Raw genomic sequence first — 27,633 nt, 5'->3', positions numbered from 1 at the left:
AATACTCCCCATTACTACAGATCCTAGGGCATCTGATTCATCCCCACTGATTCCGACCTTTGCAATTCAAATGACCACGTCAGAAGCTAGAAACATTTTGTTAATTACATGAACTCTCTGAGAAAAGTTTTATTAACTCCACACGAAAAGTGACCTTCTCTTTTGCCTATGAAACTAACAGCACCAGACTAACCATAAAGTTGGACAAAACATGAGAGAACAGTTTTCAGGTGCTGGACAAGGGCCACGATCTCCAGAGGGGAGATTACATGGCCACCACGGCTCTCTGCTCAGGCACGGATGCCCTGACAGGCTCAGCACGCTGGCGCCCAAGGATGGTATGATGGTCCTGCTGAGCTGAGGAGCAAACACCAGAGTTTCAGGCAGTTCAGGTGGCTGGAACCTGCAAAGGAGAACCCCAGAGAAACAGGAAGTACAGGGGATGGTCTTCTCTGAGTCCTTGAGACCTTGACTGAGGGCTGAGCTGCACATCCAGGTAAGAGGAGGTAACGCTACCTGCAGCTCACCAAGAGGGGCAAAGACCCATCAGGGGTCTAGCAGTGCTGGAGGATGTTGTGGGTCCAGCCTGGCCACACTGCACTTTCTTAACACCTCTTTCTCACCCCAGACACCCAGCTGAGCAAGGTCCCTGCCCTAGAGTAAAGCCTCTAAACAAGCAAAGCCTCAAATCAACTTCTGATGATATCACCTGGAGCTGGAGTTTGGCGGCTAAATTCCACTGACTCAGAGAGACCTGGGGACCATCTCAGCCTTCCCACAGGTCCTCCATACCATAGCATAAAACCAAGCCTCTGCAGGTTCGAGGAGATCAGCCGGCCACTGAACTGCCTACCACAATCAACATATCAGCACTCTTCAGAGGGAGGGAACGGAAGAAGCTAGAGTCCCTACGTTTCACATACAATATTCAGCATACTCAAAAGTCCCAGACGTGCGAAGAGGCAGGATCATGTGACCCCCAGATTTACTCAAGACTTGAATGCAGTCATTATAAACATGTTCCAAGAACAAAATGGGCATTAATGAACGATGATCATCTCCGTGAAGACCCAAAATCTAAAAAGAAGAACCAAATGGAAGTTCCAAAACTGAAAGGACAATAACTGAAATAATATAAAAAATAAATTGAAATTTTATTTTTTTAAAATTTTTTTTTTTCAACATTTTTGGGACAGAGAGAGACAGAGCATGAACGGGGGAGGGGCAGAGAGAGAGGGAGACACAGAATCGGAAACAGGCTCCAGGCTCTGAGCCATCAGCCCAGAGCCTGACGCGGGGCTCGAACTCACGGACCGCGAGATCGTGACCTGGCTGAAGTTGGACGCTCAACCGACTGCGCCACCCAGGCGCCCCAAAAATAAATTGAAATTTTAAAACATCTCAGCAGTTGGGGCGCCTGGGTGGCTTGGTCGGTTAAGCGTCCGACTTCGGCTCAGGTCATGATCTCATGGTCCGTGAGTTCGAGCCCCGCGTCGGGCTCTGTGCTGACAGCTCAGAGCCTGGAGCCTGTTTCCGATTCTGTGTCTCCCTCTCTCTCTGCCCCTCCCCTGTTCATACTCTGTCTCTCTCTGTCTCAAAAATAAATAAACGTTAAAAAAAAAAATTAAAGAAAAAAACATCTCAGCAAACTGGAGAGGACACAAAACACTGTGACCCTGAAGGCAGGCAGTAGAAATTATCCAATCTAAAGAACACAGACAAGACAGACTGAAGAAAAGTGCACAGAGACCTAACATGACGCTATAAAACCGTGGAATGTGAGACTCAGAAGAGAGAAACTGCTCAAGGTCACGGAAGTGATTAAGTAACAGAGCCACAACGGACTTCCAGCTCTCACTCCACCTGTTATTATGTGAATACAACAAATCTACCACACAAGTGTGAGCGCATCCTGAAAGCATATGCCTCAAAACGAAAACAAGTTCAACCACCAAAACCAAAGCAACATTCCTCAACATCACTTGAAGTTCACGGTCACTAGGTGAGGAAGTTGGACAATACTGTGTGCAGGTCAAATTTCAGTTCTGAAATGCAACAGGTCACACTAACAGAGAGAACGATTTCTGACTTACTAGTAAGACTGACAGAGGAGCAGTTGGAAAGCACATGTGAATATTCAGCTCACAAGAAAAAAAATAAATTAAGCTCATACCTCAAAATTTTCACTAACTTCTTGCATCATTTTTAACTTTGTTTCATCAGCTGTAAATGACAAAACAAGTCATCAGGTAATTGAAATTATGTTAAGGGTCTTCAGAAAATGATAAGATTTAGGGAGTTAAGAGAAGCAATCAGATCTTATCAGTTTGACTGTCATGGTCCAACAGAAGGCACATAACTTGTTCCCTACCACCAGTCACACACACACTCATACTCCCAGACATACATGTGCATGCACAGACAAGGGCACAGATACGTACATACATATACACACACACACACACACACACACACACACACGTGTGCCTCTTTGGGGCTCCAGCCAGCAATGCTCATCACTTTGCTTCTCCACAAGGCAGGGAATGGGAAAATTAGGATAAAAGCTGACATTACTATTTATCTCCAGGTGCATGTCATTTGAATGGAACAGAATGAGTCCCGATAATGTACTTCTTAACAACAGAATTGACTCACGTGTATTTACATCCGTGAGAGCTGCCACGAACTGAAGGTATTTTTTCATCAGAGTGGTTTGGTCAACCACCGTGGCCCCTTGTGTTGCAACAAATGCCATTTTTTTTTTCAGCCGGTTGGTTTCTCAAGAGAAAGGTATCAGGTCCATGAGTTCACCCAGCCTATGAAAAGAAGCACATGGTCTGTCAACTTATTAAAGGCACAGGCTCACAATCTATAGGGAAAATCTTACCTAAATAACTACATTAAATTAAATACTCTTTAATTAACCCAGAATACTATTCATTCTGCTTTTTGGAAAATGAAATTTACTTATATCCATTTTATCTATTAACTTCTAAACATGATTTTTATAAATAGACGTCCCCCTCTCCCCCTTACTGTATATCTTTCTTTCCCTAGGCCAGGGGTTGGCAAACTCTCTATAAGCCAGAAAGTAAACATTTTAGCCTTTTTAGTCTCTATCACAACACTTAACTCTGTTATAGCCAATAAACAGCCATGGACAACCCACAGATGAAAAATCATGGCTGTGATCCAGAGAACTTTTATTTATGGACACCGAAATTTCAATTTCATATAATTCTAAAATGTCATGAAACATTCTTCTTCTGTGGATTTTTTCTCAACCATTTAAAAATGTTGGGGCGCCTGGGTGGCGCAGTCGGTTAAGCATCCGACTTCAGCCAGGTCACGATCTCGCAGTCCGTGAGTTCGAGCCCCGCGTCAGGCTCTGGGCTGATGGCTCGGAGCCTGGAGCCTGTTTCCGATTCTGTGTCTCCCTCTCTCTCTGCCCCTCCCCCGTTCATGCTCTCTCTCTGTCCCAAAAATAAATAAAAACGTTGAAAAAAAAAAAAAATGTAAAAACCGGGGTGCCTAGGTGGCTCAGTCGGCTAAGCGTCCAACTTTGGCTCAGGTCATGATCTCGCAGTTCGTGGGTTCGAGCCCCACATTGGGGCTGACCGCCCAGAGACCGGAGCCTGCTTCAGATTCTGTCTCTCCCTCTCTCTCTGCCCCTCCCCCATGGGTACTCTGTCTCTCTCTCTCAAAAATAAATAAAACATTAAAAAAATAATAAAAAAGGTAAAAAGCATTCCTAGTTCACAGGCTATATAAAAACACAGCTGAGGGGCGCCTGGCTGATTCAGTCAGTGGAGCATGAGACTTTCGGTCTCTGGGGTGTAAGTTCGAGCCCCACGTTGGGTGCAGAGGCATAGAGATCACTTAAAAATAAAAATCCTAAAAAAGAAAACAAAAACAAACACAGGCAGCTGACTGGATTTGGCAACCTCTATCCTAGGTGATTGGTTCTCAAACTTCAGTGTGCACTAAGATCACCAGGTGCCAAAGACGGACTTCCAAGCACTACCCAAAGACTGTGGTTCAGTGAGGGGCCCAGGAAGCTGTAAATTTTGTTTGCAGCTGGCACAAAGTAGGTACTTAGAAAATACTCCTTCAATGAATGAATGCATGCATGCTTCAGGTCGTTGATGACCACACTTCAGGAGCTACCTCTCCAGGCTGACACTTGGTTTGAATTTTAAGAGCCCTCACAGAAGTATCTTGAGAACCTGATGAATTTGCTTTTACCCATCTTCCTTGTGTATAGAACTGTTTAATTCCACTGGGCACGAAGCCGCAGTTTCAGGACTTAATTTGCTTCTTCTGCCGACCTTTGAAAAGCCCTGCCTACCGGATGCACTCCCTTGCAGCTCACACTTGGTGCCCCAAGTGATGGGGACACCCTGACTCCACAAAGCCTCTTCTGGCCACGGTCTCCGAGACCACCAAAAAAAGCACTTGGATGCAGAAAAGACGCCGAGAGGTGCTCTATCCCGCTCCTCCTGCTCCGGGCAGGAAAACTCATGGAGACAGAAGAGGGGGATTCCGTCAGCCCTGCTGGAAGACCTGACTACTTACTGCTTCCTCTTTCGGGCATTTCACCGAATGCCCCCATATTCTCATCCCTGGGGACCCGAGAGTCAGGGTGAGGGCCTCTCTGTGCCTACGAAACTTCGGGTCGTGCCCAAACTCCTTGGACCCCCTTTTTCACCGAAGTCAACTCTGCCATCGCCCGGGGCCCCAAGAGGCCAGGCCCCGCGTTCTGCTGGGCCTGGGGGTGAGGGTGAGGGTGGGAGGCGGGCTGAGGAGGGAAAACGGCCCAATCCGCCCGTCTGCGGGAGAGCGGCTTGATGATGCCGCCGGCCATGGGCCCGACGGAAGCCCGCGTCCCGGCCCAGGTGGGAAGGCCAGAGCCGGCGTCGCGCCCGCGCACAGACAAACGGCCCGGCCGCCCCGCCCCGCCGCGCCGCGACTGAGGCGGCGCCGCCGGACCAGAGGGGGCGCTGTCGTCGCCGCTACCTTCGCTCTCCGCGCCGGGCCGGACGAGCCAGGGGCCTGCGTGGAGGCCGCGAGGTGCCAGGCTGGCCCGGGGCGCCTCCGGGGGAACGGGGCCCCAACCTCACGCCCTCTCTTCCCGGTCTCAAACGGCTCTCCGCTTCCCTCCTTTTGTCGTCGTCCCCGGGCACCCAGCGTCCGCCCTCCAAGCCGTGCTACGGCGAGCGCCGAGGGCCAATTCCCGCTCCGCTAGCCGTCCGCCTCCCAGAGCTCCCCAGCGCCGCCAGGCAGCCGGAGGCTACAGGGCGGCCGCCGGCCCCCGCCTCCCGCGCTGGACCCCGGTGGGGGCTGGGACGGGGGGGACCTAGGGGGACCCGGCGTACGGAGCCTACCTCTGTCGCTCCGCGGAGCCGCCGCACAGGCCTCCCCACGCCGGGTCCCCGCCGCACTGGTCCGGGCAGCAGCGCGAGCCTCCTGGGGGCGTTCCGCTGCCCTCCCTCGCCTGCCTGCGCCTGCCCGCGATTACCCTCACCTCGGCGGCCGGCCTCCTGCAGCTCCAGCCCGCGACCCCCAGCGAAGCCCTCGCAGCCACAGCCGCCGTGCAGTCCCGCCCCCGCTTAAAGCGGCCGCGCCCGCCGCGGGTGAAATAGGCCCGGGCGCGCCGCCCCCAAGTGGGTGCGGCCTGGGCAGGCGGCGGGAGCAGGGAGGGGCGTTGCGCCCGGGTGGGCCAGCCCGGGCCTTTAAACCTCCGCCTGCGTGGGCGGGGCCGCCGGCAAGGTTGGAGTGGGCAGGCAGGTGGCGGGAGTCTTTGGGCTCCTGCTGCCCTAAATCTGACCTCAGGAGCCAGGCCCGGAGAGGGTAGGGTAGGGACATCGGGGGCTGCTGCAGGGCGGTGGGCCCCCAAGGGGCTTCCTTAGGAGGCGGCGGTCAGGCCCGGGAAGAGTCCATCCCTGAATTGAACGTGGCAGTGGGGCGGGGTTTTCTCCCCCACCTCCTTCCTTTTCTGGGGTAGTTCTTAACCCAGTGGAAAGGTGGAGGCAAGCAGAGGCCTTGGAAAGGCGAAGGCTGGAAAACAAGGAAAGCCCTGGTGTTCTGCTCGGAGATTGTCGGCCTGATCATTTGTTCTGCGGCTACATCACCCAGAGGCTGGACCGCGCAGAGGATCTCTGTCACCTCATACCTGGCGGGCATATGTCTCTGGACCAGGATAGAGCAGTGATGAGAAGGAAGGGGAGTGGGGCATAACGCCCTGATGCCCAGGTGAGATGGCGTGGTCTGGACCAAGGGGCCTTAGAAGGGAAAAGTATTGTTGGGCCTCACCTACGACTCTATCTAGGATAGTGGTTGAATAGTGAACTGCTCCTGGTAACCCATGGTTAGGTGGACAGAGCATTAAAGTGATGACTTCTCTCCACCACTTCCAGGACCTGTAATCGCTAAGTTACCAAAGTCTTGTATCCCCTTCCCAGACAGATACATTTCACACCTCGTAATAAAGGCAACTTGTAATGCCTGCAAGAAATCCTGAAGCCCTATTCGGAAGCATGCTCCTTGCTTGTTTAACATTGCTACCCAAGAACAATCCTCTATTGAAGTGCTGGAATTTTAAGTGGATGCATTTGGTGTCACTTATTTCTACCCTGGGAGAAATAAAATGGGTCAGAACACCTTTTCCACTGTGGAAAAAGTTGCAACCAAAATCACTCCCCACCCCCAAAAGTAATCAGTCCAAAGTTGGGGAAGGTTGAATAATATGAGAGCTGAAATCAGTGTGCAAACACTTTGTTGTTTAATATTGTTTAGTGGGAAGGGGGTAGAGAAAAAAGCAGAGGGTAGACATCTTTTGATAAGTTTCAGATGAATTGCACAAGCTAGAGAACTATAGTTAAGCCTAGCTCTAACATTGGCTAAATCCCTACACTTCCCACGGCCCCAGCTTCTCCTAGCAAGGTACCCAAATTACTGTAATGATTTTTATCTCTTTTCTTGTCTCTCCCCTGAATTAGAGGTCAGAGACAGTGTCAACTCTATCCCTATCAGGTAAATTAGATCCATGCCTCCTCTGCTTAAAACCCTCCAAAGTCTTTTCAGCTCATCTTCATTCCCTGGGCCTATGTACCTCCCAACCTCATTCTTCATATTCTAGCCACGGTGGCCTGCCTTACTATGCATCATGCCCACCTTTGTGCCTCAGAGGCACAGAGCTGGCTCTTTGTCATCCTTGACGAGCTCAAATGTTACCTCCTCAGAGAGAATCTTCTTAAGATGCAATATAAGAAAACCACTGTTCCTTCCACCTCTCATTCACTGTCTCATAATACTGTATTTTCCCCCAGTAGCCTCACAGTCTGAGTATCAGTTTCAGGGTGGCCTTGCATTTGGCTTCTGTGACATAGATACGACTATGTGTGACTACTGTAACATTATTCAATGCAATACAGATACACATAAAAAAAATCTTATTATTTTGTTTTCTGCATTTAGTTCATTTATTTAAAAAGATTTTTAAAGACCTTATTTTTTTTTTTATTTTTTTTTCAACGTTTTTTATTATTTTTGGGACAGAGAGAGACAGAGCATGAACGGGGGAGGGGCAGAGAGAGAAGGAGACACAGAATCGGAAACAGGCTCCAGGCTCTGAGCCATCAGCCCAGAGCCCGATGCGGGGCTCGAACCCACAGACCGCGAGATCGTGACCTGGCTGAAGTCGGACGCTTAACCGACTGCGCCACCCAGGCGCCCCTAAAGACCTTATTTTTAAATAATCTCTACACCCAACATGGGGCTCAAACTTAACAACCCTAAGGTCAAGAGTCATACACTCTACCCACTGAGCCAGCTTGGAGCCCCTGCATTTAGTTTGTTTTAAAAGAAACTAATAACCAGATCTTTGAATAATGTTAAATAGTTAAATATCTGAATCTCAGTTTCTAACCTTAACAAACTTTTTTTTCCAAGCACAATTTTCTTCTCAGTTCCTGATGGACAAGCACAGCTTTCCCAGGTCTGTAAGCAATTCTAATGATGACAGCCAAGACTGATTGAGTGCAATGTCCAAAGCACTGTTCTAAGCATTAACTCATTTAATCCTGGCAACATATGTCATAGGGAGTATTTCCGTTTTCAAGAAAAGGAAAGTGAGGCACTGAGAGGAAGTGACTTTCCCAAGGTCACATAACTCTCAGGAAGGATCCAAAGTCTCCCGGTTCCTAGGCCTGGTACTGTCCCCATGCTGGTGACTGATGCTTCTGTGGAGTGACACCTACTAGCATTTTTAACTTTATGGGGGAAGGAGAGCTCACTCCAATCTGTTCCCCCTCCATCAAGGTGAGATGGCAGTGTGGCCAGCGGGCCCATCCTCAGTGGGGACCACAGCTGTCACAGAGACAGAGGCCATACCTATAGGTGCCTTCACTCCCATGCTGCAATTCAAGTAGTGGCCCATCAGTGCCCACCAGGCCAGAGGGGCCATCCAACCCCCACCCCCACCCCCTCTGGGTGGGATCCCTTGCCCAAGTACAGAGGAAAGCAAAGGCAGAGCTGAGACAGAGATCCTGGTAACCAGTGTCCAGTCTTCAAGGCCAGACAGGCAGAGCCACCTTCCAGAAGGAAAGATATGTTCCGCTCTGTTAAGGCAGGTGGAAGCGCCTGCCTAGGCCAAGGCGTGTCCAAGGAGGGGCCTGGTCACTCCTCCTTGCAGTTCTCTGAGTGTCACAAGGCCCTCAGTGACAGGGCCCTGGTGTGAGCACGAGCCCATTTTACAGCAAAGCACAGAGAGGAACGTCATGTCTCAGGGTGGGCACCTGAGCCCCTCTCTCCGGGAGGATATGAGGCGTTTGCAGACCCTTCCAGCGTCTGGCACACAGTGAGAGCTCCAAGTGAACGAGGAGCCGCATCTCCAAATCGTGTGCGTCAAGAGGGAAAATGGCACCTGGAGTAGAACCGAAAGGGGCCTGCGCGCGGCTTTGCAGCGGTGCGCGCGCCTCAGGGGACGCTGAGTCAGCCGGCGGGCGCGGACGCGGGGCGCTGAGAGGAGGGGAGGATCGTGGGGAGGATCGTGGGGAGGAGAGGAGGAGAGGGAGAAGAGGGGAGGGGAGGGGGAGGCGGCGCAGGCGACGGGAGCGCGGACTCGGGGAGGCGGGGGCTCGTGCGGCCCGAAGGAGGTGCGGCGAGAGGAGGGAGGGACGCGGGGAGGGGGCGCGGCGCGGCTGACGCGGGCCGGGGTCCGCGCGGCTGGCTGTGGGCGGCGGCGGCGCGCAGCGACACAGCGTCGCGAGGCGAGGACGAGCGAGCGCCGCGCCCGCATCTCCTCGCGCAGCCCGCCCCGCGCGCCCCGAGGAGCGGCCGCCGCCGAGCCTGCCGCGTCCCCTCGGCGCTCCTGCCGCTCCCGGCGCAGCCATGGCCCCGGCCCTCTGGCCGCGCCTCAGCCGCGTCCTCTGGCTCGCCTGCCTCCTGCCCTTGGCCCCGGCTGGGGTGGCCGCAGGTAAGGCGCCGCGCCCTCCGCTGGGCCTCGGAGCGGTCTCCGGCGGGCGCTCCAGCCGCCAGCCGCGGAGGTGGCGCCGTGCGCTCTGCGCGCACCTCCTTCCTCCCGGGAGACCTCCGCAGCGCGCTGCGGAGGAGAGCGTGGCCAGCCGGCCCCTCGAAGCCCTCTCATCTCTCCCTCCATCCTTCTCCCCAGACGTTGTCCCGGCACTCGTGGGGTCTCCCCGTGCTCCTCGGTTCCCGCGGCCACCTCCGGATCGCCCCTGCCCTGGGAACCGCGCGCGGTGGCCGGTGCATCCGGGGGGATGGCTGGGGACCTCGCAGCCGCTGGGGGGTGGGGGGGAGCGGTGAGGAGGACGATGCGGGGACACCGGGAATGTGCGGGTCGGTCATCACGCCACAGCCCCCCAGGGAGCGCGGGCAGGTTGCCCCGGAGCAGCGCCTTTAAATGTCGCCTTATCTGGAGAGGTACCCACCCCTCCCCCCCCCCCCCCCCCATCCCCGCTCGAGGAAGACTTTGGCGAGGTTGCGATTTTAGAGTCCAAGAGGCCAGTCTGCCGTTTCGTCTTTGGAATGGTTTCCAAAATGGACCCCAAGCTGACAGGTTCTGCTGGGTGCTCCCCCAACCCCACCGCCGGAAGGGCAGCATTAACCTTTCTGCCACATTTTGGTGACAACAAAAGGACCCGGAATGGAGAGTTGTTGGTTGTTGGGGGACAGGTGGGATGTGGACAGCTCTGGGGATGTGCTTGTGTTAAATATCCAACATTTTTTCATTACGCGCCCCCCCCCCCCCAATAATGGTAGAAAGAGGAAGAGATTTAATCAAAATTGTGAAAGAAAAGCCCCAAGGTAAAATAAAAACCTGCATCTTAGGGATGAAAATAGCATTTTGTGGGAATTATGTTTGGTCAGGATTACCTGCTTCCCTCCTGGAAATTCACAGAGAGACGGGGTCTCCTGTCCATTTGGTTTATGTGTGTCCAGAAGTGATCAATGGTGGCCAAAATTCTAAAAAAAAAAAAAAAAAAGAAAAAGTAAATTAATTTTTTGGAGATCATGTGTGGTTTCCAGCCTGGCCTATTGGTGATGTGAGCCAGAGAGCCGGGAATTAGGTTGGGGAGCATACCTTCTCCCACAGGAAAAGCAGAGAGACTTGGAAGCCCTTTCCATTCTTCCTGGGGTCTGGGTCAGCCCACACCAAGTGCCTCCCACAGGAGAGGCGTAGGCTAGAGTCCTTGTCCTGGATCATTCGTTAATTCCAGGTTATGTTCAGATTTCAGACGTACCCTGGGAAGTGTTTGAGGCTACCTACATGGGCAATGTGAAAGAACTGATGTAGCCATTTTCTAGAACGTTCCAGGTTCCCACATGCTGTGTCGTCAGGGAAAATGCGCTCCAAGTGGAAGCCCTGGGGACCTGCTAGTGAGTGAGTGTTGCTTCTGTGGGTCAGGCTTCCTGGCAGTGGTCACTTCGCTTTGTGCTTTGACCCTTTCAGCTCTGGGTCACTCAGTGCACCCGTGGAGCCCCCTCAGCCCCTCCCTTAGCTGTTCTGTACTCCAAGGCCATGTCGCCTGGGCTCCCCAACCTGAAAAGATGGGTTTAGATGGGGAGGGCGATAGGACTCGGGCTTGGTTCCATCAGCCGCAAGTGGCACAGCCTTCATGGTCCACTTGGATGCCCTGTGCCCTTCCGAGAGCCCTGATAGAGAGGAGCAGCATCACCAGGGGGGTGAAACATCTTCTTTAAAAAAAAAAAAAAAAAAAAGCTTGAGAAAAAATGTCCTTGGAGCCTCCTTGTGTCTGGACAGGTGTGGGGGCTCTTAGGAGCTGGGCCAGTGTCTGTAGCCACAGCCCTTCCCCCCCCCCCCGCCACCCATCCCTCCTCCCAGCCAGTCTGCTCTCTAGTGAGTTCTATTCCCCTGGCAACGGATCTGCGTAGCGCTGACATGCGCCTGTCTCCAGTCTCGTTGCAGATGCTGGATGGCCATTAGCATGCAGCCGAATGTCCCTGCCACCTGCCAGCCTCGCTCTGGCCCACACTCCTCGCCTGGGGTGGGGGGGTGGGGGCTGGAGCAAGAGGGAGAAGGGAGGAGATGGTCTCTGTGAAGCCTGGCAGCCAAAGGGAGGGAGAATAGAACTCAGCCCAGGGGAGGGGGTGGTGGGTACGGATCTGCTTGGTGACTCCAGGTAGTTCCATGGGGACCTCAATGCACTCCTTTCCCTCAGTGTAAAATACACAATGTATTTTCTTGCAGGAATTTCTGCCATAGCATCTGGAACTCTTTGGGATTAAGATACCACAGGTCCCGTTTTCAGTGCCAGTCCAAATGAGTGTACAATCCAAAATATGGCTCTGGGGAAGGGGATTCAGAACAGGGAATATGTGACATGGACGAGGGGAAAGGCTGGAGCAGGAGTCCCTGGTGGGGGCAGGTAGCGTGGCCACAAGGCAAATGGGATGCCACTGAGGACTCACACTCGCTCTTGTCCCAGATTTGCTGAGTCTAGAAGGTCTCTCGTGAGCTCCCTGAGGGCAGGAAGGGTGTCCTGTACTTGTGGGTCCTTCCCAGCACTTGTGGGGCACAAGGCAAGGGGCTCAGTCAGTACCACCTCGGTGAATGTTCTCCTGGGACACTGCTAGGTGGGCTGGTCCCTCAGCCACACTCTTCTCTCCAGGTGCCACGGTCAGCAGCAGTGTTGAACACCTACTATGTGCCAAGCACTTTGTTAGGCACATGGGGAGATGAGGATAACCCCTACCCTCGAGCTTGTGGTGCACCTGCCAAAGGAGACAAAGAAACCTTCATGCCAACTCAGGGTTGGGACCACTGAGTGCTCAAGCTGTTCAGAGAGCACTGAGGGGGTGAGGGGTTGAGGGAAGGCTTCCTGGAAGAGGTTATATCCTCTGACATGTAGGTGGAGAAGGGCAGTGAGGACAGCATGTGCAAAGACCCTGAGGCTAGGAAGGACAGAACATGGGGGAGAAGCTGTAAGAGTTAAAGTGGCCGGCCCCAGCATGGATGTGCCAAGATGTGAATTTGGACTCCACACTGAAGCTGGTCCGTGAACACATTATCGTGGAGGAAGGTTGTTGGTGGGGGTGGGAGGGATGATGCTGAGATGGGGAAGGACTGGAGGCCGAGGGCCAGGGCCAAGGATGAAGCCAGTAGTGCTGGCCTTCAGCAGTGCTAGTAGTGATGAAGGGGAAGCAAATGTGCCTGGCTGGAAGGGGTAGTGACAAGGGCCTGGGGTAGATTCCTGGGACAGCTGGTCCCTCCAGGCCCAACAGAGAGCAATGGCAGAAAGTGGGGAGGGGAGAACTCCAGGGGGTCTAGAGCCAGCACCTTCCCACGGAACATTGTGATGAAGGAAATATTCTACATCCGTGCTGTCCAGAAGAGTAGCTATTAACCACCCCTGGCTATGAAGCACTTGAAATGTGGCTAGTGCAACCGAGGAACTGAATTGTTAGTATTGGTTAGTTTTAAGTAATCAAATTAATTTAAACTTAATTACCTGTGGCTAGTAGCTACTCTTTTGCTCAGTGCAGGTCTGGAGCCCAGAAAGTAGGTCTGTTACTTGGTTTCTTTTAGGAGGTGCTTAAAGCCAGGAGAGCAGGTGCGTGAGGCCAGGAAGGTGGGTGGGAGTGAGTGAAATAAATGAGCAGAGTGAGCCTTGCAGCCCCTCCAGCCTTCCTTCTGCATCACTTCTTCTGGTGAGGCGTAAGCTGTCGTAGGCTGGACGCTCTCGAACCTGGAGCCCTTCAGAAATCTCACCTACAGAGGAAATTTACAAATGACAGGAAAACAGTCACTAAGACACAGCAGTGATGCTATTGACAAGAGGGAAGGGTTCTGTGAATCAAACTATACCGGCTTGGGGCTCCTGGCTGGCTCAGTCAGTAGGGCATGAGACTCTTGATCTCATGAGTCCGAGCCCCATGCTGGGGGTTGAGTTTACTTGAAAAAAAAAAAAAAAAAAGATACACCTGCTTGACGGATTCTCATGCCAATAGTGAAATTCACATTAGTGCAACCACGGACATGACACACGAGAAAATAATTCAAAATTGTGTGCAGAGTGTGAATATGTCTCAATTAACATAAATTTAAAACTTCTAGGGGCGCCTGGGTGGCTCAGTCAGTTAAGCATCCGACTCTCAGTTTTGGCTCAGGTCATGATCTCACGATTTTAAGAGTTTGAGCCCCGCATGTTCGAGTCCCACGTCGGGCTCTGTGCTAACGTGTGGAACCTGCTTGGGATTCTCTCTCTCCCTCTCTCTCTCTCTCTCTGCCCCTCCCCTGCTCAAGCTGTCTCTCTCAAATAAACTAAAAAAATTTTTTTAAATAAATTTTTAAAAATTTAAAAATTTTTTTTTTCAACGTTTATTTATTTTTGGGACAGAGAGAGACAGAGCATGAACGGGCGAGGGGCACAGAGAGAGGGAGACACAGAATCGGAAACAGGCTCCAGGCTCTGAGCCATCAGCACAGAGCCTGACGCAGGGCTTGAACTCATGAACCGCAAGATCATGACCTGAGCCGAAGTCGGACGCTTAACCGACTGAGCCACCCAGGTGTCCCGACTGCTTTCATTTTTTTTTTTTTTAAATTTTTTTTCAACATTTATTTATTTTTGTGACAGAGAGAGACAGAGCATGAACGGGGGAGGGGCAGAGAGAGAGGGAGACACAGAATCGGAAACAGGCTCCAGGCTCTGAGCCATCAGCCCAGAACCCGACGCGGGGCTCGAACTCACGGACCGCGAGATCGTGACCTGGCTGAAGTCGGACGCTTAACCGACTGCGCCACCCAGGCGCCCCAAATTTTTAAAAATTTAAAAACTCCTGTGCGTGAAAAACAGACATGAGGACAGCAGTATGGTCGTAACTGTTGTCCTTAGGAGGTAGGATAATGGAACACGTCTACTATTCTTTACACATATGTGTTACTTTTATTATTAGTAATACGTATGTATTACTTTTATTATTAGTAATACGTATGTATTACTTTTATGACGGAAAGAAACCTTATTTTAAAAATCTTACTTTGTTTCTATGACAAAATGTTGTGCAGCTATGTAAAACAATCAAAGAATAATGACTCAGGAAAATGCCCATGCCCGTGATACAGAATAGGAAACAATGGAACATGTAATCCCAAAGTATGAGCATAATTTTTTTTTTTTAAGTAGGACATGCCCAAATTTGGTAACAGTGATTGTTACTGGTTATTTTAATTTTTTAAGTTTATTTATTTATTTTGAGAGAGAGAGCAGGGGAGGGGCAGAGAGAGAGAGAGAGAGAGAGGAAGAGAGAGAATCCCAAGCAGGGTCCACACTGTCAGCACAGAGCCTGATGCGGGGCTTGAACTCATGAACTGTGAGATCATGGCCTGAGCCGAAACCAAGAGTCGGATGCTTAACTGACTGAGCCACCCAGGTACCCCAATTATTTTAATTTTTTTTTTTTCAACATTTATTTATTTTTGGGACAGAGAGAGACAGAGCATGAACGGGGGAGGGGCAGAGAGAGAGGGAGACACAGAATCGGAAACAGGCTCCAGGCTCCGAGCCACCAGCCCAGAGCCCGACGCGGGGCTCGAACTCACGGAGTGCGAGATCGTGACCTGGCTGAAGTCGGACGCTTAACCGACTGCGCCACCCAGGCGCCCCATTAATTTTTAATAAAATTTTTTAATTTTTAATTTTCTCTATTTTCAGTTTACAAGCAGTCTTCCCTTCAATGTGGTAGTTGGGAAGGGAGTGTTACTTAAAAGGCCTCTTATCCAACCTCTAATCCCATATGCTCAAGGCCCTGTTCTCTGCTGGGATCCTGCAAGACTAATTCCCAGGTTCCCCGTAAGAGCTGCATCCTCAGGATTTCATTTCAAGTCCCCCAAGGAGTCAACTGCTCGTGTCACACAGTTGCTGCGTTGGCCCCAGCAGAAATCCCAGAGGTTGCTTGGAACAATGCATTCCGGTCAGACCATCTGTGATAATGAAGATATTCTGTATCCGTGCCAGTATGGCGACCCTTAGCCACACGTGGCTGTTGAGCACTTGAAATGAGGCTACCGTGACTGAGAACGTGGGCTTTAACTTTTGTTTCACTTTAGTCAAAACCCAGACAGTCACGCGTGGCCAGTGCGGATCTACGACCTCTTCCTTTACAGATTCAGAAACCGACCACGATGGAAGAGGGCTTGGCTCGAATCAAAGTGGACCTTTGTCCCAAGGCTTGTTCTGTCACTAGGCGTTAGGACTCTTACAGGGTCCAGACTCAGCTTTGTGTTTCAGATTGGAGTTTTGTTTGACATGTAGTCTGGTCCAAAAGACCAGGTAATAGAGGGCGTTTTTTGGCAGCTAATCCCTCCTGTGACATACATTGGCAGTTATTTTCACAGCTGAGAAATAAGTCTGGCCGGGTCAGGCCTGTGTTCTGGAAGGCCCTGCTTGGCTGGCATAAAAAGAAAATATATGGAGTCAGTTGGGCCTGGGTTTGAATCCCAGCTTGACAATGAACTAGCCATATGACCCTTGGGCAAGTCACTTGAGCTGCCTGGGCCTCAGTTTCTCCACTTGTAGAATAGGATAATAAAAGCCAGCCCAGACAGGGACAGTGGGGTTCCTTGTCACACCTCTCCTGAAGTAATCTTTGTCTCTGGGCTTCCAGGGCTGTATGAACTCCGCCTCACCACCGATGGCCCTGCCACCACAGGGGCGGAGGTGACCATCACAGCCAGCCTGGTGGCCAACGAAAACGGCAGCCTGGTCCTGCCCTCCAACACCCGCGTCTACCGCTTCCACTGGATCCATACCCCGCTGCTGCTCACGGGGAAGACTGATGAGGCTTTCAGCTCCACCATCCGCGCCGTGGGGAACGTGCCCGGGGACTTCCCTGTCTCCGTCTGGGTCACCGCTGCCGACTGCTGGATGTGCCAGCCCGTGGCGAGGAGCCTCCTTGTCCTCCCCATCACAGGTGAGGACCTTTGAAGGCTACTTTGCCTTCAAATTTGGGGCAGAGGAAAACATCCAGCCTGGTCAGTAATCATATAAACTCAAAGTAGACTCATGGTCCCTTCTGTGTTTGTTAACAGAGGATCAGAAAATGGCAATACCCACTGCTGGCAGGGTTGTGCTGCAAGGGACACTGAAAGCACATGTTGCTCCTAGGGGTATATACATTAACACAGCCCTCTGGAGAGCAGCTGATTCGTATGTATCAATGGTTATGCACTATTTCAGCTTTTGGTCTGTCCATTCTCATTCCTCCCACCTTCCTACCCCACCACTGCTCTCTCCTTCCAAAAAGGCCCTGCTCTCTTGGAGTATATTTGTCTTCAGGAAATGCATTTCCATTTGGGTAATGCTTTGTGCCCGAAAATGTTCCTGGCAAGGGTGTGTGTAATATCTAATAATGGAAGCAAACATTAGCCAAACTAAGCGTACAGCCGTAAGGGAACTAGCTAAGTATATGGATATAATTTGTATAACGAATAACAATGATCTTTCCAAACAGCTGATAATATTCTGGGGAATACTCGTGGGTATTAGATTTTAAAAAGCAAAGTGCAAACTTCTATAGTCAATTTGATCAACTGTTTAATATATGCATGTGTACGTAATACCCCAGCTATTAACGTAGGCACAAATGCTTTGCAGTTCTTCAAAACGTCAACAATAGTTGTGTTTGAATGATAGGCAGTTTCTTTTTTTATTTTTTACTTAAATGTTTATATTTTTGAGAGAGAGAGAGAGAGAGAGAGAGAGAGAGAGAGAGCTTGCACCAGCGGGGGAGGGACAGAGAGAGACAGAGACAGGATCCGAAGCAGGCTCTGCACTGACAGCAGAGATCCCAACGTGAGGCTTGGTTGTCTCACGAACTGTGAGATCATGGCCCAACGTGGGGCTCAACTGAACTCACAAAATGTGAGATCATGACCTAAGCCAAAGACAGAGACTTAACCAACTGAGCCACCCAGGTGCCCTAATGATAGGCAGTCTCTTTTGTTTTCATTCTACTTTTCTGCATTTTCCAAATGAGCTTTATCAGGCACGCCTTACTTTCTGCTTTTGGGTTGAAAAAAAATGAGTACCTAAATTTTTTTTTTACAGACGGAGACACAGAACAGTGGTCCTTACCCAGCCCAGCACACTGGGTACAGAGCCGATCAGTAGACATGCTCATTTTTTTTCTAGACTCTAATAATTTGAAATATCTCTCAAAAACTTCTTTCAAAGCCTATCCGTTTCCTTCTGGTCCTGGGCATCTTTTGTGCTAAGAAAGTTCAGGATCCTGGTGAAAGGGGTGCAGGAGCAACGCTGTGCATGTGATGTGTGCCATGAGTCTGCACCAGTGTCCGTGCAGCAGGGGTAATGATGTGGGGGGCATGCGCTTCTGTGTTCAGGGACCCGCAGCGTCCTCTCCCGCCACCACCCAGCCCTGACAGCCAGAAGGGCAGGGCAGGGAGAGGCTGTCCTGCCAGTCAGCATGTGAAGTCACTCCTTGGCTCCGCCTTCCCCTTCCCTTGGTGGACTCACCCACCTTCGGTCTCTCTCCCAGAGCTCCTCGTGGGGAACCTCGTTGTCTCCCAGAACACCTCCCTGCCCTGGCCCAGCTCTTACCTCACCAAGACAGTCCTTAAAGTTTCCTTCCTCCTCCATGACCCGAGCAACTTCTTCAAGACTGCCTCATTTCTCTACAACTGGGACTTCGGAGATGGGTATGCTCTTCCCTCTTGATGCCCCCAAGCTTTGGCCTATGGGTGGTGGCCCCATTGTCCCATGCAGAGTGCTCTGTACTCTCTGACCTTCACCTGCCCATTCTCTCTCTCTCTCCAAACATTCCTTCAACACCTGCTCTGTGTCAAGCTCGGGGTGCGTGGGGACCAGTGGTGAGTTAGTCACAGGACCTGCCTTCTAGGTGCCTGAAACCTAGTAGAGGAGGTCATTGGTGGCCCCAGACAGCCTTTTAAGAAAGGTCAGAGTAGAATTTTTCTCCATTTGACTCCGGAAGGACGTACCTGGGTGATGGCGTGTGCGATTATACGCATGTGTTAGAACTCGGGTGTTATAGCTTCGTTTCTCCTGACTTCTCCTCTCCAAACAAGCCAGGCTGGAGGAGGCAGGTCAGGAAGTGGGTCAAGCACTGAGCTCCAGCAGCTCCAGCAGCCAGCCCCCAGATACCCTGAGCTCATGTGAGGGTGAGTGCCCTGTGGAGACCCCTCACTCCACTTAGGTCCCATCAAGTCCCGGGCTGATGGTCCTTCCTGCTCTATCCCATATTTTTCCGCCTTTCACTTCTTGGCGTTCCTTATGATGTTTCTCAGTCTGGCAGAGAAACAGACCAATTTTCCAAGTTCATCGAAGGCTTAGTAATCTTTCTCACGCACCACTCCTCACCCCCACGAGACTTAGAGGCCCAGCATGCTTTCTTATGTACAGTAATAAATTAGAGAGCAAAGTGGGGACTCCTCCTAATTATAGCAAAAATAGTTCATAAAACAAACACAGGAACACACTTACCTGGAAATGGGCAAGATCCCGTGTGAAGAAAACAATAGGGTGCCAAGAGGTATCAAAGATTTGAGTAGATGCGTATGTACATCATGTCCAGGACCAGGATGCTGAATCTTAATATTGTAAAGATGCCCATTTCCTTCCAGTTATCCTGTAAGCTTGATGCAAATCCAATAAATGTTCCAATAAGTATAATTTCTGGAATGTGACAAAGCTTCTACAGTGCATCTAAATTTGGCACGTAAATACACACATATACACACACGTACATATATTCGTATACACAAATGTATATATACGTGTGTATGTATATAAAAACATATATGGTTATAAACATATGTGGTTTTAGAACATAAAGAACATCTAGAACATCTGTCTCAAACCAGGGAACAGCATCTATATTAATTAGGGGCATTTCTTTTAATATTAAATGCTTTATTTACTATTGTTACTATATTTGAACATTCTTACTAGCCAATGAAATAAAGCAAGAAAAAGAAATGAGATATAAATATTGTAAAGCAGGAGACAAAAACATCACACACAGATGGCCTAGAAAACACAAGAGACCCAACTAAAAAAATCTTAGAACTAAAAAGAGATTTTAGTAATATGGGTGCTTACAAAACAAAAATCATAGCCTTTCCATATGATGGCAATGGAAAAAATCTTTCACAATAGTTATAAACTGTAAAAGCTGAGAGAATGAACTTAGCCTAAAATTGTAGGATTTATGTGGATAAAACCACAGATTATACCTCGAACCTCAAAAAGACTTTTAAGAGAGAATTTCTGAATATTGTCAGAAGGAAAAAAAAGATCATCAAAGCAGCATAATGATGAATGGGGTTGGGGAGAAGAATTAGAAGTACATAAATGTATTTTAAAAACTACAAATCACAAAAGTGTGTTCAGTAGAACAGAATGGAAAAGGCAGACACAAATCGAAGTTTAAATGCACATCTAGTATATGATAACAGTGGTATTTCTAGCCAGTGAGTAAAGACATATTACTTATTTAATAAATGGTACTAGGACAGTGGGTTAACTATTTAGAAGAAAAACAATCTGATCCTTAACAAGAGCAATTCCAGATAGATTACAAAGTACACATAATGGCCAGGACTAGATTGAAATGTAGATGATCCCCTGCAATTGGATGACTTGGCAGTGGGGAAAGCATTTTGTAAGAATAAAAACAGGCAGACACTATAAAGGAAAAAAATGCAAGATTTGGCATCACTAGATTTAATATCTGAGTATGAAGGAAGTAAATCAAACCAAAAGACAAGGTTAAACTGGGAGAAAATATTTGGAAAATAGGTACAGGTTTGTTAAACTTCATATATAAAGAGCATTGAGAAATCAACACAAAGATTTTCTTTATTGTTATTAGACTTCCTTTTGAAGTAATTCAGGTAATTTATATACTTTATATGGAGGTATGATTCTCTATTACAATGAGAAAAGTAAGGCTTACAGTTCTATACATAAGACATCTAGAATTGAGATTTAAAGCCAAATATGCCTTAACTCCAAACTTCATATTTTTTCCCTCCCAGGATTGTCCTTGTCTCTAATGCAGGGCCTCTTTTAGATTCCTGGCTGAAGGGGGCAGAGCACTTCCTGGCAGGTGACAGGCACTTGTTGCTGGGAGTTCTCCTACCTGTCACTTACAAGCACGAGGATGACAGGCAGCCACTTGACCCAAGCACAGCTGACCTTGCGTCCTGGTGGCTCTGGGGGCTGCTGCTCTGATGACCAGTGGTTTTCTCACAAGGCATTGGGGGCTGAGCCAGTCACCCCGCAGACACCCCCGACTCTGAGAGGTCACGTGAGTCACTTCTGTTGTCTCCTTCCTGCCACCTTACAGCACACAGATGGTGACTGAAGAGGCAGTGGTCTACTACAACTATTCGATCATTGGGACCTTCACTGTGAAGCTCAAGGTGGTGGCAGAGTGGGAACAGGCAACGCAGGATGCCGAGAAGGGCATCGTGCAGAAGACAGGAGACTTCTCTGCCTCCCTGAAGCTGCAGGGTGGGTCCCTGGGGGCTGGTGCAGGTTGAGCACGTGGCCCCTTGGGCAGCCCTGGGCACCACTCCTTCCAAGGTTGGATCAGTGCAGATCAGAGGGGCTCTGGTCGGGCCCCGGATTGGGCTTGGCTGCGCACCCCCTGTTCTTGTTCCCCTGGCATCCCCTCTGCATGGCCTGTCATCATCCCCGCTTCTAAGAGGGCACTGAAGGCCACAGAGGAGGTCACATGGCCACCAGACCCCAACCCTCCTCTCCCCGACTCTGGCAAGAGGGGGCGCTTGGGCCCTTGTGGCAGATTTCTCCGTGTGCTGCCGGGCAGGCTAATGGGCCCGGTGCTTTCCCCACGGTGCCTAGGCGATGGGGGAGGGGCACTTACACTGAGCCAGCCCTTGGTCCTGGTTCCCAGAGCTCCGCCTGCTTCCTCCAGTGTCCTCACTATGAGCGGGCTCTGGAACCTGCTGCTGTTGGGGAGGCAGGACCCAAGCACGCCCGGGACAGACCTCCCACCTGCCCTTGGAAGGGAGAGCCTGGGGGAGGACAAGGCGGTGGTCACACGGCCCCGAGCTGTGGGAGCGCTGAGACAGCTGTCCTCAGTCTCCGGGTCTAACGGGGCCCCTCTCTGCCTTTCAGAAACCCTTCGAGGCATCCAGGTCTTGGGGCCCACCCTAATTCAGACCTTCCAAAAGATGACAGTGACCTTGAACTTCCTGGGGAGGTGAGTGAACCCCATGGTGGACAGCGGGTGACGCATTGCCCTGCCCATACTCTCCCGTGGGTGACCCTGAGCCTGCTCCATCTCCTGAGGGGCCCCAGGTTTAGGGGCCGGGGAAGGCTTATCCTACCTTGCCCTGCAGCCATGGGGGAGCTGCGGGCAGGGCTCCACACCCGAGGTCCCGGGGAGGGAGCACGGGCCCTTTAGAGCTGTCTGCGGTGTGGGTGTTGAGGCAAAGGCAGGTGTGGAAGCAGCCGTGTGAAAAGCCCTCTGTATGTGGCTTCGGTCTGCTTCCATGGCCCCGGAAAACAGACCGTCCCGGGGAAGGAACTGGCCTGGCCATCAGCAAGAACAGCCTCGGGCCGAGTTTGTAGTAAGCGACAGAGAAGCTGGACATGTTCTCTGCACAAGGGTGGACGGAGCTGTGGGGGTCAGCGGCCGGGGCCCAGCCCTCTGAGGACCCTTGTCCCTTAACCCAGGGACATGACGGCGGGAAGCAGGTCTAGATGGGGAGCAAGCAAAGTGACCAAGGAACAAGGAAGATGCGCCATGGGGCTGGAGTTGGTCTTTGGAGCTTTCCGGGAGCTTTGGGGGCAGGGGCTTGGTACCTGAAGAATGGGGTGGGAGCTACTCGGGCTTGGCAGATGTGATGGTTGAGGGGGCGCGGGGGTGTTTTACCAGCCTGTCCCCGTTTGCTTCACTAAGCCTGGCATCCTCTTGGGCTCTGGGACCATCTTCTGTACCTGTACATAAGATGTACAGGTTCCCTTATGTTCCCTTGTCTGGAAGGTGTAAAAAGGAAGGACCACCTAGAGGACAGCTGGGTGTTCTGTCCTGAAAAGTACACTGAAGTTCACGGCTACCTGGCCTTTCTCAGACTTGGTCTGCGCTCCCATTCCTTGCTGAGCCATATTTTTAAGTTTTTATTTTATTTATTTTGGGGGGTGGGGGAGAGAAAGAGAGAGAGAGGGAGAGAGAGAGAGAATCCCGAGCGGGCTCCGCACTGTCAGCGCAGAGCCTGACGTGGGGCTCGAACCCACGAACCACGAGATCATGACCTGAACGCGAACCAAAAGTCGACTGAGCCACCCAGGCGCCCCTTTGCGGAGCCATTTCTGAAAAGACACCCCCATTTCCCCGCAGCCCTCCCCTGACTGTGTGCTGGCGTCTCAAGCCCGAGTGCCTCCCGCTGGAAGAAGGGGAATGCCACCCGGTGTCCGTGGCCAGCACGGCTTACAACCTGACCCACACCTTCAGGGATCCCGGGGACTACTGCTTCAGCATCCGGGCCGAGAATGTCATCAGCAAGACGCATCAGTACCACAGGATCCAGGTGTGGCCTTCCAGTAAGTGACCCCTCGTCCTCTGCTCCCGTGCCACACAGGCCGCAACACACAGTCAAGCCTGTCACCGCCACCAGTATGCTCCCTCCAGCTGACCCACCAACATGACAGTCATCGCTGAACCTCCTGGCCCGTGCCTGTACCTCCCCCAAACGACCAGGGCCAGAGCACCCTGCGGTTCGACCACCACCACCCTCGCTGCTGCCGGCAGTGCCCTCCCCTCCCCCACACCAGTTGGGATGCCCACCGTCTGGACCACGTGCCATTGATCCATGCTGCCCAGCATCAACCCGGCTTTGGCTCTCTCTTGCCTCCATCACTCCCGCCACCGTGTCCTTCCCACATGTTACCAATGCCACGCTGTCCCCATCATGAATGCTGCTCCCCTAAATAAGCCACCACGATCACGAGCCTCCCTCCTCCGCCATCTCCCCGATCCTGCCGCTGTTGCCACCATTAAAACCAGCGTCCCCAGCGGTAGCTGCAGACCCTCAGGATGTTGTGGGTCTCCCAGGGAGCGGAAGCTACTCACAAAGGTTCCTGTCATTTGTAAGGATCCCTGGCCATCTCCCCTGCAATGAATGCTCTTCTCCGAGTCATATCAGGCCCGGCCACTGGCTTATAGTCACAGGATTGGCCGATGGTGGCGTGAAGTTCTACCCTTCTTTTCCAGGGGGGCTCTTCCGTGACCCCAGAAAAGCACTTCCTTACAGACAGGAGAAAGTGGATGCCAGAACCCTGAGGAAGGGTCTTTCAGGTGCCCACCCAGGTCCCAGCCTCTAGGGTACACAAAAAACCTTGCCAGCCGCACTTGCCCCCACGGTCAGCCCGGCAAGTGCCCCAGATGCTGCCACTGTCCCCTCCAGTCTCCCTAGTCCCTGTCTGAGCCATTGGGCAGATGCCGTGCTCCACTCTGGGCCCTGGCTGGCCTTGAGAGACTCTGTGACCTGTGGCCATCGTCAGAGGTCTTGGGCTCTGCCTCCCCCAGATCTCCTGGGCACGGAGTGCCTGGGATCCCCCTGAATTGTGCAGAGAAGATAGCATTCTGGGTAATCAGTGCTGCCTTTTCTTGGAAAGCACAGCCTCATGCCTTACTGTGGCATCTATACCAAGGGGCAGGGTCGGGAGGAGTGAGGGGAACCCATACTTGCTGATCACCTGCCGTGCACCTGACACATTCATGCCCCTCACCTCGTGGCATCCCCAAAGCAGCCTCATGAGTCAGTGTTAGCGTCAGAGAGCTTGGTCAGAGCTGGGGTTCGAACCCAGGACCGCCTAACTGCAGACACTGGGTTGTCCCTGCTCCCCCGTGCAGTTTCCTGACAGGAGGGTCAGTGAGTGAGCCCAGGGCTGGTGGAGGGGAGAAAGCAACAACAGGTCACGAGGCTGCTTGAGTGTCCTCACAGCATGGCTTCCCATCCCCAGTGCACATCACCCAAGAGAGCGAGGAGGTAGCTGCAGTGTCTTTTATGGCCTGGACTGGGAAGTCGTCATTCCTGTCCTGTGCTGTTCGGTAGGAGCAAGCCATTGAGTCCAGCCCACACTCAGGGTACACCTCTTGAAAGTGACTGTCAAGTAATAGGTAGACACGTGTTATTTTTATTTTTTAAAGTTTATTTATTGGGGCACCTGAGTGGCTCAGTTGATTAAGCATCAGGCTCTTGGTTTCAGCTCAGGTCACGATCTCACAGCTTTGTGGGTTCGAGCCCCACGTCAGGCTCTGCGTTGGCAGCACGGAACCTGCTTGGGATTTTCTGTCTCTTTCTGCTCCTCCCCAGCTCACGCTGTCTCTGTCTCTCTCGAAATAAATAAACTTTAAAAAAAATAAAGTTTATTTATTTTTTATTTATTTAAAAAAATTTTTAACGCATATTTATTATTGAGAGACAGAGCATGAGCATGGGAGGGGCAAAGAGAGGGAGACATAGAATCTAAAGCAGGCTCCAGGCTGTGAGCTGTCAGCACAGAGCCTGACATGGGGCTCGAACTCACAAACCGTGAGATCATGACCTGAGCCAAAGTCGGACGCTTAACCGACTGAGCCACGCAGGCGCCCCAGAGTTTATTTACTTATTTTGAGAGAGCGCATGTGTGTGCACATGCGTGTGTGAGTGGGGGATGGGCAGAGAGAGAAGGAGAAAGAATCCTGAGCAGGCTCTGCCCTGTCAGCACAGAGCCCTATATAGGGCTCGAACTCAGGAACCATGGGATCATGACCTGAGCCAAAATGAAGAGTTGGATGCTTAACGGATTGAGCTACCCTGGTGCCCCATGTGGACATATTTTAATGCCCTCACACACCCCAACTTGGTTTTTGTAGAATCCTAGATGAGATTCTCAATGCATGTACCTAAGGAAAAGATAGCTCCTGTGGGGTTTGACTGTCCTATGCCCCATTGTGGTCTGAGAGCGAGCCTTCTCCACCAACTCCCCAGACCCATGACCTCATCCTCTCTCACTCCCAGGCATCCAGCCGGCTGTCTTTGCTTTCCCGTGTGCCACACTTATCACCATGATGCTGGCCTTCATCATGTACATGACCTTGCGGAATGCCGCTCATCAGAAGGACATGGTGGAGGTGGGTATTCAGGGGGGTGGAGGCCGGGTCACCAGGCTCCGACTGGAGAACGGGACCCGGAGGGGGTCTGGATGTCAGAGTGAGGTCCTGGGGCTGGGGAGGATTGCCCAAGAGGTGCTCACAGACTGGGCCAAGTTGAGTTGGCTCTTTCCCATGTGACTTAACTCCCGTGCTCACCCCTTGCCTAGCAGCTGTGCCCCTGGTAAGGGAGAGGGCAGCCACCACGGGGAGGCCCAGAGAGCAGAAAAGCCAAAGGCACAGGGAAAGCACTGTGTGTCTCCAGGCAGCTGAGCTCATAAGGCCACCTGAAGGGGGTCTGGCAGGCGGGTGATTGACCCATGGGGTTTTGTTCACCATAGGTGGCTGATTTTGACTTTTCCCCCATGTCTGACAAGAACCCGGAGCCGCCCGCTGGGGTCAGGTGCTGCTGCCAGATGTGCTGTGGGCCCTTCCTGCTGGAGACTCCATCTGAGTACCTGGAAGTTGTCCGCGAGAACCACGGGCTCCTGCCGCCCCTCTACAAATCCGTCAAAACTTACACTGTGTGAGCAGCCCCCAGTCCCGTCTCAGCGCTAACTGACTGCCCACTGGGCGCTTCAGACAGGGTGGCGTGTGCCACCGAGGAGAGGGGTTCATGTGCGCGGGGCTGTCCACCCTGCTGGCCATCCATCCGTAATTCCAGCTGCCGCCACGACCCCCCCCCCCCCCAACCTCAGCCCCACACCCCTGCCATCAGCCCATCTGTACAGTCCAGCCTCTGCCGTAAGCCCCTCTCAGTCAGCCCCACCCCACCCCCTTGCCTTTGAAGATCCCCAAGCAGGACCTCCAACACTCGACGGGGTCCCTCCTCTCTCCCAGGCGTGCCTGGCTGCCCCTCACCCATCCTTCCCATGTCGGCACTTTGGCCGTCCGTCTGCAGTTCGGGCTTCCTTCCCCCAGATGGCCCTGCCCAGGTCAGAGAACCAGGTGGATGGTCACCAATGGTTAAGGCCACGTCACAAAAGGTCGTATGTACGGAGACAAGCGCGTGCGTGCGCGCGCGCACACACACACACACACACACACACACACACACACACAACATGCGTCACACAGGCGTCTCAGATGATTTCCTCTGTATCAGTTATGTTCTCTGGGTCCTGAATTCGAACCAAAATGACATCTGACTTTGTCCATTTGGGCCCCACAGCTCCTCGGCCCGGTCCCTCCCTTTGTGCACTGTCCCCGTGGCTCCCGGGGCCCGTTTCCTGCCTGCTTGCTGTTGGGTTGGGTGCGGGCAGGGCTAACGTTTGCTGAGTGCGAAGTGCTTTCAAAATAGCGCCTTCATCCAGTGAAGAAGAGGCCTCACAGCAAAGGAGGAACACGCCGGTGGGGACGTGGGTTCACTGTGGGAGACGGTGTTCTTGCGTGGCCTTGGGAAGGAGGAGGCAGGACTGGAGGGAGCCCGAGGGGGCTGGGCAGTGGCCCACAGAGGGAGAGTATGAGGAGAGGGCAGGTGCAGGTGTAGAGAGAGGCCGCAATGAGGCCCCAGCACAGCCGCGCAGGAGCCTGGAGTAAGTGGGCCCTGTTTGGGGCAGGGCCGGGGCTGCGGGGGCAAAACCCCGTTGCCGTAATCTTTGCTGTCAGACTTTGTGCAGACAACAGCATTCCTGCTGTTTCCAGCTCATTCTCATGAAATACTGCCATTATTGCTGAATAAAGCTTGTGTGTTCTCAAATAGCCAAGCATATGCCAGGCAGCCAGAGTCCCTTTCTTTTCTGTGCAGGGGGGGCGGCGGGGAGGGGGTTGGGCCTTGAGGCAGCAGGCATCCCCTCTGTGTTCTCTGGCAGGTGTGGACGGAGCTGCTGTCTGGGGCGTCGGGGACCGGTCAGTCGCGCTGACTAGTCTTCCTTAAACAGCCACCAGGACTCTGAGGCGGGTCTCGTGGAGGCGGGTCCAGTTCCACCCCCTCCTTCTCCCCCTGTGACT

At 52.1% G+C, this 27,633-nt stretch overlaps 2 protein-coding genes, 1 long non-coding RNA gene and 1 other non-coding gene across 19 annotated transcripts in view; 2 read left to right on the top strand and 2 right to left on the bottom strand.

Annotated features, from left to right (window-relative positions):
- TRRAP (transformation/transcription domain associated protein) overlaps nucleotides 1-5,640 on the bottom strand; it is a 113,454-nt gene extending 107,814 nt beyond the window's left edge. For 12 of the 15 annotated variants that reach the window (XM_086691274.1, XM_086691284.1, XM_086691282.1 and 9 more), the window contains exons 1-3: nucleotides 5,385-5,623; nucleotides 2,656-2,816; nucleotides 2,174-2,223 (exon numbers count right to left, since the gene is read on the bottom strand). In XM_086691274.1, the coding sequence (XP_086547400.1) occupies nucleotides 2,174-2,223; nucleotides 2,656-2,755 (150 nt within the window). In that variant the 5' untranslated portion in view covers nucleotides 2,756-2,816; nucleotides 5,385-5,623. Of the gene's footprint in view, nucleotides 1-2,173; nucleotides 2,224-2,655; nucleotides 2,817-4,575; nucleotides 4,924-5,016; nucleotides 5,265-5,384 lie in introns of those variants that run through there. The other 3 variants (XM_086691277.1, XM_086691275.1, XM_086691276.1) reach the window with 3 other exon arrangements.
- On the bottom strand, nucleotides 2,306-2,531 carry LOC147572910 (small nucleolar RNA ZL1). Its single transcript, XR_015245728.1, has one exon. It is a non-coding gene; the product is annotated as a small nucleolar RNA ZL1 (small nucleolar RNA).
- On the top strand, nucleotides 4,812-6,606 carry LOC147572909 (uncharacterized). Its single transcript, XR_015245248.1, has 2 exons — nucleotides 4,812-6,252; nucleotides 6,462-6,606. It is a non-coding gene; the product is annotated as an uncharacterized LOC147572909 (long non-coding RNA).
- A 2,706-nt stretch (nucleotides 6,607-9,312) lies between these two features.
- On the top strand, nucleotides 9,313-27,394 carry TMEM130 (transmembrane protein 130). 2 transcript variants are annotated; one of them, XM_086691292.1, is made up of 8 exons: nucleotides 9,313-9,475; nucleotides 16,150-16,455; nucleotides 18,040-18,199; nucleotides 20,869-21,035; nucleotides 21,663-21,747; nucleotides 22,888-23,090; nucleotides 25,553-25,665; nucleotides 26,061-27,394. In XM_086691292.1, exons 1-8 carry the CDS (start codon nucleotides 9,391-9,393, stop codon nucleotides 26,211-26,213), a joined length of 1,272 nt encoding a protein of 423 aa, XP_086547418.1. In that variant the 5' UTR covers nucleotides 9,313-9,390; the 3' UTR covers nucleotides 26,214-27,394. The 2 variants fall into 2 exon arrangements, with proteins under 2 accessions (XP_086547418.1, XP_086547416.1); XM_086691290.1 differs by having other exon boundaries at nucleotides 26,025-27,394.
- The last annotated feature ends 239 nt before the right edge of the window (nucleotides 27,395-27,633 follow it).

This window comes from Puma concolor, chromosome E3 (genome assembly GCF_028749965.1).
Source record: "Puma concolor isolate L17-30 chromosome E3, mPumCon1.1.hap2, whole genome shotgun sequence".
NCBI classification, from domain to species: domain Eukaryota; kingdom Metazoa; phylum Chordata; class Mammalia; order Carnivora; family Felidae; genus Puma; species Puma concolor.
This window is presented reverse-complemented; position numbering and strand designations above follow the sequence as displayed.

What these genes read in the sequence shown, in the direction of transcription:
- TMEM130 (XM_086691290.1), top strand. Translation starts at nt 9,391, where the DNA reads ATGGCCCCGGCCCTCTGGCCGCGCCTCAGCCGCGTCCTCTGGCTCGCC. An exon ending in CCTTGTCCTCCCCATCACAG is followed by an intron (nt 16,456 to 18,039) that starts GTGAGGACCTTT and finishes TCTCTCTCCCAG; the next exon opens with AGCTCCTCGTGGGGAACCTC. An exon ending in TGCCTCCCTGAAGCTGCAGG is followed by an intron (nt 21,036 to 21,662) that starts GTGGGTCCCTGG and finishes TCTGCCTTTCAG; the next exon opens with AAACCCTTCGAGGCATCCAG.